This window comes from Arachis ipaensis, chromosome B2, assembly GCF_059453495.1.
Source record: "Arachis ipaensis isolate K30076 ecotype BB chromosome B2, ASM5945349v1, whole genome shotgun sequence".
In the NCBI taxonomy this organism is placed as follows: domain Eukaryota; kingdom Viridiplantae; phylum Streptophyta; class Magnoliopsida; order Fabales; family Fabaceae; genus Arachis; species Arachis ipaensis.
In genome coordinates this window covers 46,088,873-46,101,941 of record NC_142437.1, presented here as the reverse complement: position 1 = coordinate 46,101,941, position 13,069 = coordinate 46,088,873, and the positions used below count along the sequence as shown (strand labels likewise).

Genomic DNA, 13,069 nt, shown 5'->3' with positions numbered 1-13,069 from the left:
AACATACCTTTTATAAAACAAATTGTCATCTACTTCGCTTGGATATCTGTAGGAAATTTTTTTCACTTTTTTCGTGTGTTGCTGTCCAATGGAATGCAACATCAATTTCTTTAGCGCTTTTAGACGGTTGACTTCTGGTGTCATGTACATAATTATTGGTTGCTTAGACTTAAAAATAATAGAACCTTCTTTATCATACACTATTTCACCATCATAATGAATGGATAACAATGGATTTATTGATATTGTAGAGAAAAAATACAAAGATGAGAACAAAAAAAAAAAGAATGAAATTGTGATTTTGAGCTCTGTTCTCCAGCATCCAAGCTTTTATTTTAGAAACTCCCCTTGAAGTTTGCCGGGTAGTCAGGCGAACTTCGGCGGAGGTGTGGCCGAACTTACCCTAAATATATAAAAAAAAAACATATCTAAAAGAATTAGATTTTAAGTTTGTGGAAATAAATATTTTTTTTTAATTTATTTCAAAAAGAAATCCATTAGACTGCCACTACTTTAGGCGGACGCGTCTAAGTTGACCGTTTCTCTTTCAAGAGGGCAATTGTAATTAAATCATCGTCATTTCATGATGGAATAGTGGGTTTAGAATTTGGACTTTGGAGGAACCTAATTCCCAAAATAGAGTGACACACACAACACAATACAACACAAGAAGAGATGGCATCCATTGCGACCCATTTCTCAGCCTTTCTGTTACTCTTCCCAGTGGGCCTCCGCCGCTTGCATTCCTCCTCCTCCCTCTACCTCCACAGCCCTTCCCAATTCAGATCCAAGCTATGGTACCTCTCAGATCCCAAATGGAAGAATCTCGATCTCTACGCTCTCCTCATTACACTCCCAATCGCCTCATTCTCGGAGCTTTTCCTCTTCCTCTCCTTCTCCGGCCACCCTTCTTACAGGTTCTCATTCTTCCAACAGTCTTTTGCGCTTCTCGCTTTCTGGTTTTTGATTCTCTTGATCATAGTCCACGAGTACAACGCCACGTCATCACTCATCAGTGAAACCCTTGTGTACGTTCTCGGCGGTGTTGTTTTCTTCATGGAGTATTCTGTTATGGAAACCGGCGTTTCAGGTCTCGCTGCTGACGTGTACGGATTCATAGGTTGGCTGGCTTTGCTTTGTGCCGGTTCTTGCATTTACTTGTCGTTTAAACCGTCTGCTTTTTTTGCGGAGTTCTTGTTGTGTTGCGGATTGGTCTTCAAGGGAACATGGTTGTTGCAAGGAGGGTTTTTGCTTTACACTGATGCTCTTGGATTGAAAGGGTGTAAGAAGATTTCCTCTTTGTTATTAATGTCAACTCAGGACGACGTAGTTGATGTGCATTGTGAGCTTGAGCAGGATAAGGCTAGGGGTTTTGCATTGGTGAATTTCCTGTTCACTCTTCATGCTCTTGTGGTGATGGTATTGGCTGTTGGGTTGGTTGTGGTTTTGGGAAGGAATAGGAGCTTGAGAACTGGTGGTGGGGAGGGGAAGGGGCCATTGCTATCTGAGATTGAAGCTACGAACATTCGGATGCGTGCCCTTCCCGAACTGGAGATCGAGTGAGAGTTATTAATTTCTTGTGGTTTTGATGGAATGTGTTCAATGTGTCTCTCGTTAGGTACGCTGTGATTCCCACCCCCTTTTAGTTTGTTGCTCATCTTTCACATCAAGATTCGAAAAATATAGTATTTATTTATTGTAAATTGAAGTTATAGCATTGATAAGAGCTTGATTTCATGCATACATTGCAACTTCTTTTACAATGAGATATTATTTATGATTAGCAAAACTTGAGAGGCAGATCCATAGGAAAAACTACAAACAAACTTTAGGTGTTAGTCAAAGATGTTCTCAATGTTTTACTTGATCCAGAGTTTCGGGTGGCCAGGGTGTTTTCTTTTGTCACAGATCTGATGATTCATGATTTCTGAGTTATAGTCAATTCTCAATAGCATAGCATTCTTTATAGACTTCTACTTATATAAAGTTTTATTTTTTTAAATACAATTGTATTGCTGATAAATTTGAGGTATGATTCTACTCAAGAAACACATCGGGAGTTAGTGATCTTACACTTATAGCATCATCAATAAGAACATGATTTGGTCAGCTATTAGATTTTAATCCTTATAGGAACAATACAGGTTGTTTCTGTTTTACTTAATAATTATATACTTTGGATGTGCTTCTAGCAATTGTCTTAGGAAGGATCAGTATTTGTATGCTTAAATCAGTTACTTTGTTGTAATTAAAAGTTCTAATACAAAGTGAAGATAAAACAATTTCCTATTCTTTTATCTTGTTTATGTGAGTATTCTCAATAATTAGTTATATATAAAATCTATCGAAAGCAAAAGCAAGTAATTTTGGTTCCAGACCTCTGTTTTGACTGTTGTTAAACTCTATAGTTATATTTAATTGTGTTGGTTCTGTTTTATCTATGGAAAAAAAGGCAACAGAGAATGCATTTTTTTTCATTTTTCAAATTATTTTATTTGGAGATATTTCATTGTATTTTGGTGTGACTTATGACTAATATTTAATTCGTTTAGAGAACAAAAAGTGCCTGATTGTGTGTCATAGAAGAAGAATGACTTAATTTTAACATGCAACTGATACATGTCTATAATTTACTATAACTTTTTTAATCCCATAAAATATAGTGGTCAACAAATCTAAACAAAAATTTGTTTTTTAGTTATAGTTCTGTTATGGAATTTGAAGCTTATGTTCTATACTCCTATTCCTGTTTTTATATCAGATTGGAACATTTGATGGCCTGGATTAGAATGTACTAATAACTGCATTGTAGTACAGCATCCATATGGTTTATCTCCTTTGGTAGGAAAGTAACCAGAGTTGCATGTCATCATTTGGTAGTGCATTCTAATATAATAGCTAAACTAAGCCTTGTATTCAGTGGGATCAGCTATATAGATAGCACGATGCCATTGTACTTTGTATAAAATTATATCTGTGTTTACCTATTTATATTTAAACATTTTTCAGTAATTTCATTTAAGGTTTTCTTGGATACAAAATAACAGCAGCACTGGATAAAGAGATCTGATAGTGCAATGATAAATGTTTAATGTGTTTGGACTTTGGAAAAAGATGAAAGATTAAACTTTTTATTTATCGCTTTTCATATAATTAATTATGCGATAATTAATTTATCATTTATGTTTGGATTGCTTAGCAATAGTGATTTTCAAATAATCTGATTTGTTTGGTTTGTATTAAAAAGAACAAAGAACTATTTTTGTGTGATAGAATTACTCGGTGTGTTTGTTTTGGCGCTGGGGAGGTGAAAAGCACGTTCAAGTTGCTTGAATGCTTCAATTTTTGGTTTGGATACTTTTTGCTTCCTGTGAACACAGATGAAACTTTGCTCTCAAACCCACGTTTACAGGAAGCAAAGATTCTTAGCGTTCACAAACCAGCATTCAACCATTAACTCTAAACCTGTAATTTCTTTCTATCAATCGTATCCTTTATACATGTTATTGTTTTATTTATGAAATTTTTATTGTTTCTCTTTATGTGAGTTCTCTTTTTTTAATTATTTATTATTTTTATTTTTCATTAATTTTTATTTGGTTTGATATTTTACACTTATTGAGAATCTTGTGTATTATATTTATTATTATCTTTTTTTAATATGATTTATTGATCCCATTAGATAAAATAAATTAAACAAAAGATAATTATAAATAATAATAATAGTAAATATTATAGCGTATTAAAAAAGAATATCAAGAGTATTAGAAAAAAAAATACTATATAAAAAACATATAAAAAAAATATCAAAAAATTAAACATGGTTAAAAAATTACATTATAATTTAATGTTATGTCTTTTTTAGTAATTATCTATTTAAAAGTGATTTTAAGTAATATTATGTTACATACCCTGGAGAGAGAGAGAGAATGCTGAGTCAGCAGCAAAGGCAGCCAAAAAAGGAAAGAAAATAATCCCTTTACCTTATCATTATTCTAGAAAAAGCAATAAAGAAAAAGGAGGAATAATAGGACAGGAGAAATGTGTAATCATAAGTGACAATAATTGATGATTGGATTAGTCAGATGAGAGAATCAGGGAGGCGTAATCGTAGGAGTTGAATGCTAATTATGATAATTAATTTGAGGGAAGGCAATAAAAGGAGGAGCTGATTAGGTGAGAGGTAGGAAAAGATTTGGAAAGGCCTAGGCTAGGAGAGAAGAGGACTCTCGAAATTCCTCTGTTATCTTTTACGTTTCTATTATATTTCTGTATTTCCATTAAAATAAATACCAGTGTAACAACTGGTATCAGAGCACCGGTTCTGGGTGTTCTGTGCATGGTGTCCACGCGAGCTGCCATGGAGTCAAGGTTGGAGGCGGTGGAGAAACGGATTGAGGAGTTACAGGAAGCTCAACAACTATCCTTGGAGGCTGATAGGACTAGCAATAGCAGAATGATCAAGCTTTATTGATACACCGGGAGAGCCAATTAGCTCACCCTAGAAGGTTCTACACAGCTGGAACTACCAGCTCAGAGAGAGAGATTCTCTCAAACTTCTAACAGAATTCACAACAGAAAAATTATCCTCTCTCAACTAACTATAACCTAGCTATTTATAACAACCTATCAGCCAGCTGGATATCCTAACAACTCCTAAAACACCTCTACTTGACCTCTACTTACCTCTCTTTTTGTAACACAGTCCAAACCTGTTAGTAGTAGGCGCATCTCTATCAATACTCCCCCCTCGGACAACCACCTTGTCCTCAAGGTGGAGCTCCGGAAAGGTGGCCTGCAATGTCGCCGCTCGTTCCCAGCTGTCCTCACAAGGAGATAGGCCCACTCAGCGCACCAAATACTCCAAGGCCCCATCCTCTGCAGTTCGCGATGCCACAATCTGGGATGGCTGCATCACCAGCTCACCATCCTCAGCCAGCCCTAGTGGAAGCGTCTGTACCTGCTGCTGCGGCGGGACAGCCTTTTTCAACTTGCTAACATGGAAGACTGGGTGAAGTTTGCACTCTTGAGGCATGGCTAACCTGTATGCCACTACTCCTATCCTCTCAACCACTTCAAACGCTCCATAGTACCGAGGGCTTAGCTTCTCATTGACCCTCCGCGCTAGTGTCCGCATCCGATAAGGTTGCATTTTCAAATAAACCCACTCACCCGGTTTGAACTCGACATCCCTTCGATGCCTATCCGCTGCTTGTTTCATCCGCTGCTGAGCCTGTACCAAGTGCATCTTCAACTCTGCCAACACCGCATCCCTGGCTGCGGTCAATGCTGCCACCTCCTCAACATGGGAGGGAAACGTCTCTCCCCGGAAAAGAATAGGTGCCGGCACCCCATAAAGTGCTTGAAATGGAGTTGTTTGGGCTGAGGCATTGTAGGACGTATTAAACCAAAACTCCGCCCATGGGAGCCACTCCAACCATTTCTTCGGGTAGCCCCCCACAAAGCACCGCAAATAAGTCTCCAAACAGCGATTCACCACCTCGGTTTGGCCATCGGTTTGCGGATGAAATGCCGTGCTGTACTTCAATTTTGTCCCTGCTGCTTGGAACAGTTCGGACCAAAACTTACTCATGAACACCCTATCCCTATCCGATATGATTGACTTGGGGAACCTGTGTAGTTTAACCACCTCTTTAATAAAGGCTAGTGCCACCTCCTTGGCTGAAAATGGATGAGCTAAGGGGATAAAGTGAGCATATTTAGTCAATCGATCGACCACAACTAGGATAGTGTCCATGCCTTTGGATTTTGGCAATGCCGCCACAAAATCCATCGTAACGTGCTCCCAAACTCGCTCCGGAACTGGTAGTGGCTACAACAGCCCCGCCGGTTTCATCACTGCATGCTTGTTTTGCTGGCAAGTGTGGCAGCTCGCAACATAATCCTTGATCCATTGCCTCATGCCGCGCCAATGAACCGCTGCTGCCAGCCGCTTATAGGTTCGAAAGAAACCTGAATGTCCACCCGCCCCGCTGTCATGGGACTCGGCCAGCAAAAGTGGGATCTGAGAAGAATTTGCAGGCAACACTGCTCTCCCTTGATAAAACAGCCGACCCTTGTGGAGGGAATACCCTGGATAGTCATCCAGCCCCTGCTGCAGGGCGATCACAATCTTTTGTAGCTCTTGGTCGTGAGCCACCTCCTCTTCCACTGTTTCCCAGAGGTTCATATGTACTACTGAAATCACCCTTGCCATCATTTGCCGTGACAATGCATCTGCTGCCTTATTCTCAAGGCCTGGCCGGTATCGGATCTCAAAATCCAAGCCTAACAATTTAGTGGTCCACTTCAAGTAAGTTGGGTCCATGAGTCGCTGGTCCGTGAGGAACTTCAGACTTCTCTGATCTGTGAGAACAATAAAATGGCGACCCAACAAGTAATGCCGCCACTTTTGGACAGCGAAGACAATGGCCATCAACTCCCTCTCATATGCAGATTTTTGTCGGGCCCTTGGAGATAGTGCTTGGCTTAGGAATGCTATTGGCCTGCCTTGCTGGGACAGCACCGCACCCAACCCCTCACTCGATGCATCCGTTTCCAAAACAAAGTCTTGATTGAAATCCGGAACTGCTAGAGTCGGTAGGTCTGCCATCAGCCTCTTCAATCTCTCGAAAGCCTCTTGTGCATTGTCATTCCATTCAAACGCATTTCGCTTTGTCAACTCCGTTAACGGCTTGGCGATTACCCCATATCCCTGCACAAACCGCCTATAATAGCCGGTAAGGCCCAAGAATCCCCGTAAAGCTCGCTGGTCCGTAGGCACCGGCCACTCTAGCATCGCTGTGGTTTTGTTAGGATCCGCTGAGACCCCTTGTGCCGAGATAATGTGGCCCAAGTACTCCACCGAGTTCACTGCGAACGTGCATTTCTTCTCATTCAACACCAGCTGGTTCTCCACTAAAATCTGGAAAACTTGTTGGAGATGAAGGGCATGGCTATCCATATCCTGACTGTAGATGAGGATATCATCAAAAAAAACTAAGACAAATTTCCGCAATAGAGGCTTAAGAATGTCATTCATCAAGGCTTGGAAGGAGCTAGGGGCGTTGGTCAAGCCGAAGGGCATGACTAGAAACTCATAATGGCCTTCATGAGTGCGGAAGGCGGTCTTGTGGATGTCTTGATCCCTCATCCGAATTTGGTGGTACCCCGATTTTAAATCCAGCTTAGAGAAGACTGCAGCTCCCGCCAATTCATCGAGTAGCTCATCAATGACGGGAATAGGAAATTTATCCGGCACCGTAATACCATTTAACGCCCTATAATCGACACAAAATCTCCAGCTGCCGTCCTTTTTCTTCACCAGCAATATCGGACTCGCGTAGGGGCTGGAGCTTGGCCGAATTATCCCTGAGGCTAGCATTTCTCGTACCATTAGTTCAATTACTGCTTTCTGATGGTGCGGGTAACGATAAGGTCTTATATTCGGAACCGAAGCTCCTTCTATCAATGGAATGGCATGATCATGGCAACGATGTGGTGGCAGCCCTGGTAGTGTCTGAAACACCTTAGCATGAGAAGCTAACACCGATTCGATTACCTGCGGCACCTGCGATACTGTAGCCGCTTGCAAAGTCATGGGCCACAGCTGGACCATAAATCCTTCTCCCCTTTCTTGAATGGACAAAACTGTAGATTGAAGGTGCATACCTCCATAGCACAACTCCGGGTCCCCCTGCAATGTAACCATGCTGTCCCCATTCCGAAATCGAAGGCGTGATTTTCTGAAGTTTGCGAGAACGTCTCCCAACTTATCTAGCCACGCCAGTCCCAGGACAAATTCTGCTTCGTCAGTTGGGAAGATGAAGAAGTCTTCCTTGATTGCCACTTCCTTGAATTGGAGCGTGACACCCAAACACCTTCCCTGTCCCCCTTTATTGGTACTGTCCGCTACCCTGACCTGGAACTTAGGGGTGTTGTCAATTCTCAGGCCCAACTCGGCGATAATCTCTGGTGTCGCGAAGTTGTCCGAAGCTCCACAAACTATGAGAACGCGTACACGGCGGCCATTTACCTCTGCCCAGGCTTTGATTGACTTGTGATGTCCACTCAAGCTCATGAATTTGAGCTCCAATTGTCCCTGTTCCCCTGTTTCCGGAACTGCCTCATGCTGTAACCAATCCGCTTCAAAGTCTGGCTCCATGATTAAAAGCTTGAATTCTCTATTCTTGCAATTGTGATTTGCAGTGTATGGTTCGTCATAGAGGAAGCATTCCCCCTTGGCCTGCTTAGCTCTATACTCCTCGTTGCTGAGATGTCTCAATCCGCGCCGTTGCAAGGGATCCGTCGTCGACTCCACACTGTTGCTCGCTGCAGAGTTGGACGCTGTAGCAGGGTGCACCGCTTTGGTGGCGGTTGAATTGGCAACGGCGAAGTTGGGAGCCAGTGATTTACCGCGTCCCGATACCCCCCGCAAGGCAACGTTGCGGTTTTCGACCTTCTGTGCCAGTTCCATTAACTCGTCCACTGACTGGTATGGGAACAGTTTACATTCTTCCCCCACCTCTGGTTTCAGCCCATTCAAGAAGAGATCCATCAGCAATTCTGGCGCAATTCCGCGAAGGGGCCGCGCGTGAAGCACGAACTGGTCAACGTAGCCCCGCACTGAGTTCGTCTGTTTCAGCTTCAGCAGCGCTTGATAAGGGCTCTGTAGCCGTTCCGGTTGAAAATGGCGTAGCAGCGCCGCACTAAAAAACCGCCACTGCAGCACCGGCGCCGTCGCCGCCCACCACCTGAACCACGTGAATGCCCTTCCTTCCTTCCATTGCAAAGGTAGCGACCGTGAGCCATTCCTCCTCTGGCACTGTGCGCAGCAAGAAGAATTGCTCCATGCGTTCAACCCAAACCACCGCGTCGTCTCCGCGGAAGATTGGGAGTTCCAGCTTTCGCCATTGCTCCGGCGTGCCGCGGCTTCCGGCCGATGAGCCTGCTGCCAGGTGCGATCCCGGTGAACCACGCTCATTCCGTTTAGGCGCGCGATTTTCGAACGCATCTATTCGGGAATCGAAGCGCTGTAGCGTCTCCTGCACCGATCGGAACATCTCCATGCGCGATTCAATTGTGTCAAATCGTGACTCCATTTTCCTCAATCTCGATTGCACCATTCAGCGTTGGGATCCTCAAGCTCTTGATACCAGTTGATAGGACTAGCAATAGCAGAATGATCAAGCTTTATTGATATACCGGGAGAGCCAATTAGCTCACCCTAGAAGGTTCTACACAGCTGGAACTACCAGCTCAGAGAGAGAGAGATTCTCTCCAACTTCTAACAGAATTCACAACAGAAAAACTATCCTCTCTCAACTAACTATAACCTAGCTATTTATAACAACCTATCAGCCAGCTGGATATCCTAACAACTCCTAAAACACCTCTACTTGACCTCTACTTACCTCTCCTTTTGTAACACAGTCCAAACCTGTTAGTAGTAGGCGCATCTCTATCAGAGGCCTTCTCAGCAAATATGTTGAGACAAATGAGGGAGTTGCTACCTCAACAGCACCAAGGTGGAGGTGCTAGTGCTAACGACACCGGAGGAGGAAATGACGGTGGAAGGAACGAGCAAGATGACGAGAGGGTAGAAGGGAACGGTGCAGGAGATGAAAGGCAGAGGAGATTCGAACCAATTCGAAAGCTTGACTTACCGGTATTCTCGGGGGAGGATCCGAATGGCTGGTTGGTGAGAATGGAACGCTACTTCAGGGTAATCGGAGTAGTTCCGGCGCAGAGGCTGGATTTTGCAACAATGGCTTTGGAAGGGGAGGCCCTCACCTGGTTCGAATGGTGGGAAGAATACACACCATTTCAGACATGGAGACGATTCAAGGAGGACTTATTGAAACGTTTTCAACCTGGAGCTGCTCTCAACCCCATGGCTCCGTTACTAGAGGTGAAACAGGTGGAGGACGTCGCTCAGTATAGGCGAGAGTTTGAGGCTGCAGCACGAACGCAGAGAAACCTGGGAATAGAGGCTCTCATGTGCATCTTTGTCAATGGACTCAAAAAGGAAATTCAGGCAGAATTGGAGGTGGCTCAGTTCGATAATTTACCAGCTCTAATGGATAGAGCCATGGCTATTGAATGGAGAAATCAAGCATGGAAGGAGACCGGAGTTGACCCTAACGGCAAGAGGGTGGAGTGGTTGCCGGAAGGGAGCGGATCTGGTTCGGTGGGAGCTAGATTTGGATTTTTCAAAAATTCTAGTTCAGCGAAGTACAACACCCACGACGGCAGCGAATCGAGGGGCGAGATTGGATCCAACACAAACAGAGGCACCCCTACTCGTACAGGCCTTACCACCAGTTCAAACGGAGGCAGCAGCGCTTCTCATTTGCAGACAACTCGTAGCAGCGGCACACAGCGACTCTCAAACGAAGAGTGGGCAGAGTGACAGAGGAAAGGGTTGTGCTTCAGATGTGGAGAGAAGTGGGGACCTGATCATAGGTGCTCCATGAAGCACTATCAAATCATACTCCTAGGAGAAGATGCAGAAGAGGAGGCAGAAGGAGACGTAGGGATGAATCCAAACAATATTTATTTTATTAAAATCAATTTTGGTATAGAATTGCCAAACATAAATTATGTTGACACAAACTCACTCCTACCCAAAATCAATTCTATAATATCACTTTCATTCAAACTCCAGTTTAACAAATACCAATTCAAACACACACTAAGACTAAATGGTCAACTAACTGTGTAGGGTCAACTTAATAAAATTATAGCATTTTGGGTAAATGCTTTTTTACAACCATGCTCAAACAATATCCTTCACTTGTTTCTCAAGAAATAGCTGAAATTATTTGAAATTAAATGCTTTTATGGCATACAAATGCAAAAATTTAAAAACTGAAAAAAAAAAGAATTTCACTCTTATACACATGCACTCCTCCCCTCCCATAACCACCTCCTCCCCCACTCAGTTGCCATTCTCTCTGTCACACCTGCTACCATCTTCGTCTTCGCGCTACGTATTTGCCACTAAACTATAATCAAACAAAACTTCGTTGTCTTCCCTGCTTTTGCATTTTGGCAAAGTGCAACTCGATGAGGTTCTGTTCCTTGTTTCATTTGTTATTCTCCCAAATACTCGATTTCGAGTCTGCTTTAGGTCTTGTGTTTGATTATAATTGTGTTTGATTATACATACCTCGGATTCGCGATTTTTCTGGACGCATCAAGTGTCATGTCACTCGTCATGGTCGGTAACCAATTTCTCATCACTGGAGAGGTAATTCCTTGCTCCTAATTTGTTGTTCACTGGAGAATTTTGTTTTTCATTTTTGGTGTTTCTGTTTGTTTTTGGTGTTTTTCCTTATCATCATCTCTGACTAACGATTTTGTTGGACCATTCTGGCTATTGGTGCTTGGAAACGGAAGGATTTTGGTTAATCCATGTTTCGTGGGTCTACAATTTTCATGAGTCATCACTTTTTCATTTGGATATAAAAAATTATTTTAATGGAACAATTTGACCGATTTTTACTTCAAAGGAGATGCTACTCTTCAAAGCAACCTTCTCGTTTGGATTATCTAGTAACCATTTTTTGATAAATTTGACAAAGATAGCACATTTTATTGATTTTCATGTTGTTGCTATCATAAATATATACAATAATTGACTACTTGTTTAGTTGGTTTGTTGAATGCCATATTACAAGAAAGCTTCATGTTTATTCTCGGTACTTGGAAGTTTGTGTTTGATTATCATTATAATGGTGTTTGATTATAAGATGGGTTTGAGTTTTGATTTAGGTCTTGTGTTTGATTAATTGGGTATAGGATCTCTATATTTAATTAAGGGAAGATGAATATCTCTGGTTTAATCACACTTTGTTAACTTTCTTTTTCTTTTTGTTTTTGTTTTTTTGTTTTTTGGAATTTCATGCATGCTCTTCCTGTGTAGGCCATTGCTAGACTTTGTGTACATGAACAAGCTTTTCTGGATTTATGTTCTTGACTTGATTATAGCATTATTAAATTTTTATTTGAAGAAAAACGCGGAAGAAGATTGCACCAAAAATAATACCAAGGGAGCTATTAAAAATGGATCAAAGAGATTAGTAAGGAAAGATGGAAAAAAAAATACCCGATAAAATTTCGAAGGGGATGGAGAGGAGAAAGCTATTTTGCCTTTAGTTTTTCTGTTTTTTTGTTTCTGTTTTATTATTTTTCATCTTTATTTTGATTATGTTGTTTACTGTATTGACAAAATTTGTTTTCATCCATGTAGTGCTATGTTGACACCAAATGCGCACCAAACTCGTAGACTTTCTGCAAAATTTGTAAGTAATGTGCAACGCAAAGAGTTGCGAGCAATGGGGTTTGGATCCCTCTTGGATATTCCCAAGGGGAATTTAAACCATAATCTGATTTTGGCACTTGCATAAGCATATAATCCTTTAAAATTTTAGCTCATAACCTCAATAGGAAGAGTAGATATTACTTTGGAGTTTGTTGGAGCTGTGTTAGGATTGCCTTCACATGTTACTGAAGAGCATGAACCCATGGTTTCAGAACTCAAAGGGAATAAAAATTCCAAATCAATTGAGTGATATCATAGTATAAAATCCAAGAGTTTGTCCAAGGTTTAGGCAAGCTTTCTTTTTGTAGCATTAACATTTTTATTGCCAATAAATACAACTATTCGGGAGAAAATCTTGCCGTTTATAATTGATGTTGATAATCCACTTGAGTATAATTGGATTAGATGTATGTTGATTGCCTTGTTGGTAAGATTAAAAAGTTCAGAGAAGGGTTGATCTCAAATTTGAATGGATGGTTAATTGAAGAAACTGTTGAAGTGTTTTTTGTAACGATCCAATTTCTGGTAAGTTTATATCACTGTCGTTCATTAGATGTTACTTCCTAGTAACCCTTAAACACCCTAGACTCTCTACTATTATTTACATATAAGCTTGTATTAGCAAAATTGCATAAGTTAGTCAGGTTTATACATATTATCGCCGTTAAGTTAGAATCACTTACAGACCTCAGCAGATATATAAAACTGACAGTATAAACTAAGGCGATAATAATAAAAATAATT

At 41.5% G+C, this 13,069-nt stretch overlaps 2 protein-coding genes across 2 annotated transcripts; both read left to right on the top strand.

The window, feature by feature from the left end:
- Positions 1-566: 566 nt before the first annotated feature.
- On the top strand, positions 567-12,678 carry LOC107625253 (uncharacterized). Its single transcript, XM_088505440.1, has 2 exons — positions 567-1,618; positions 12,254-12,678. Exon 1 carries the CDS (start codon positions 676-678, stop codon positions 1,561-1,563), a length of 888 nt encoding a protein of 295 aa, XP_088361566.1. The 5' UTR covers positions 567-675; the 3' UTR covers positions 1,564-1,618; positions 12,254-12,678.
- On the top strand, positions 4,205-10,543 carry LOC148573843 (uncharacterized). Its single transcript, XM_088505441.1, has 2 exons — positions 4,205-4,451; positions 9,468-10,543. Exons 1-2 carry the CDS (start codon positions 4,340-4,342, stop codon positions 10,409-10,411), a joined length of 1,056 nt encoding a protein of 351 aa, XP_088361567.1. The 5' UTR covers positions 4,205-4,339; the 3' UTR covers positions 10,412-10,543.
- Positions 12,679-13,069: the final 391 nt, after the last annotated feature.

What these genes read in the sequence shown, in the direction of transcription:
- LOC107625253 (XM_088505440.1), top strand. Translation starts at nt 676, where the DNA reads ATGGCATCCATTGCGACCCATTTCTCAGCCTTTCTGTTACTCTTCCCA.
- LOC148573843 (XM_088505441.1), top strand. Translation starts at nt 4,340, where the DNA reads ATGGTGTCCACGCGAGCTGCCATGGAGTCAAGGTTGGAGGCGGTGGAG. An exon ending in GGCTGATAGGACTAGCAATA is followed by an intron (nt 4,452 to 9,467) that starts GCAGAATGATCA and finishes CATCTCTATCAG; the next exon opens with AGGCCTTCTCAGCAAATATG.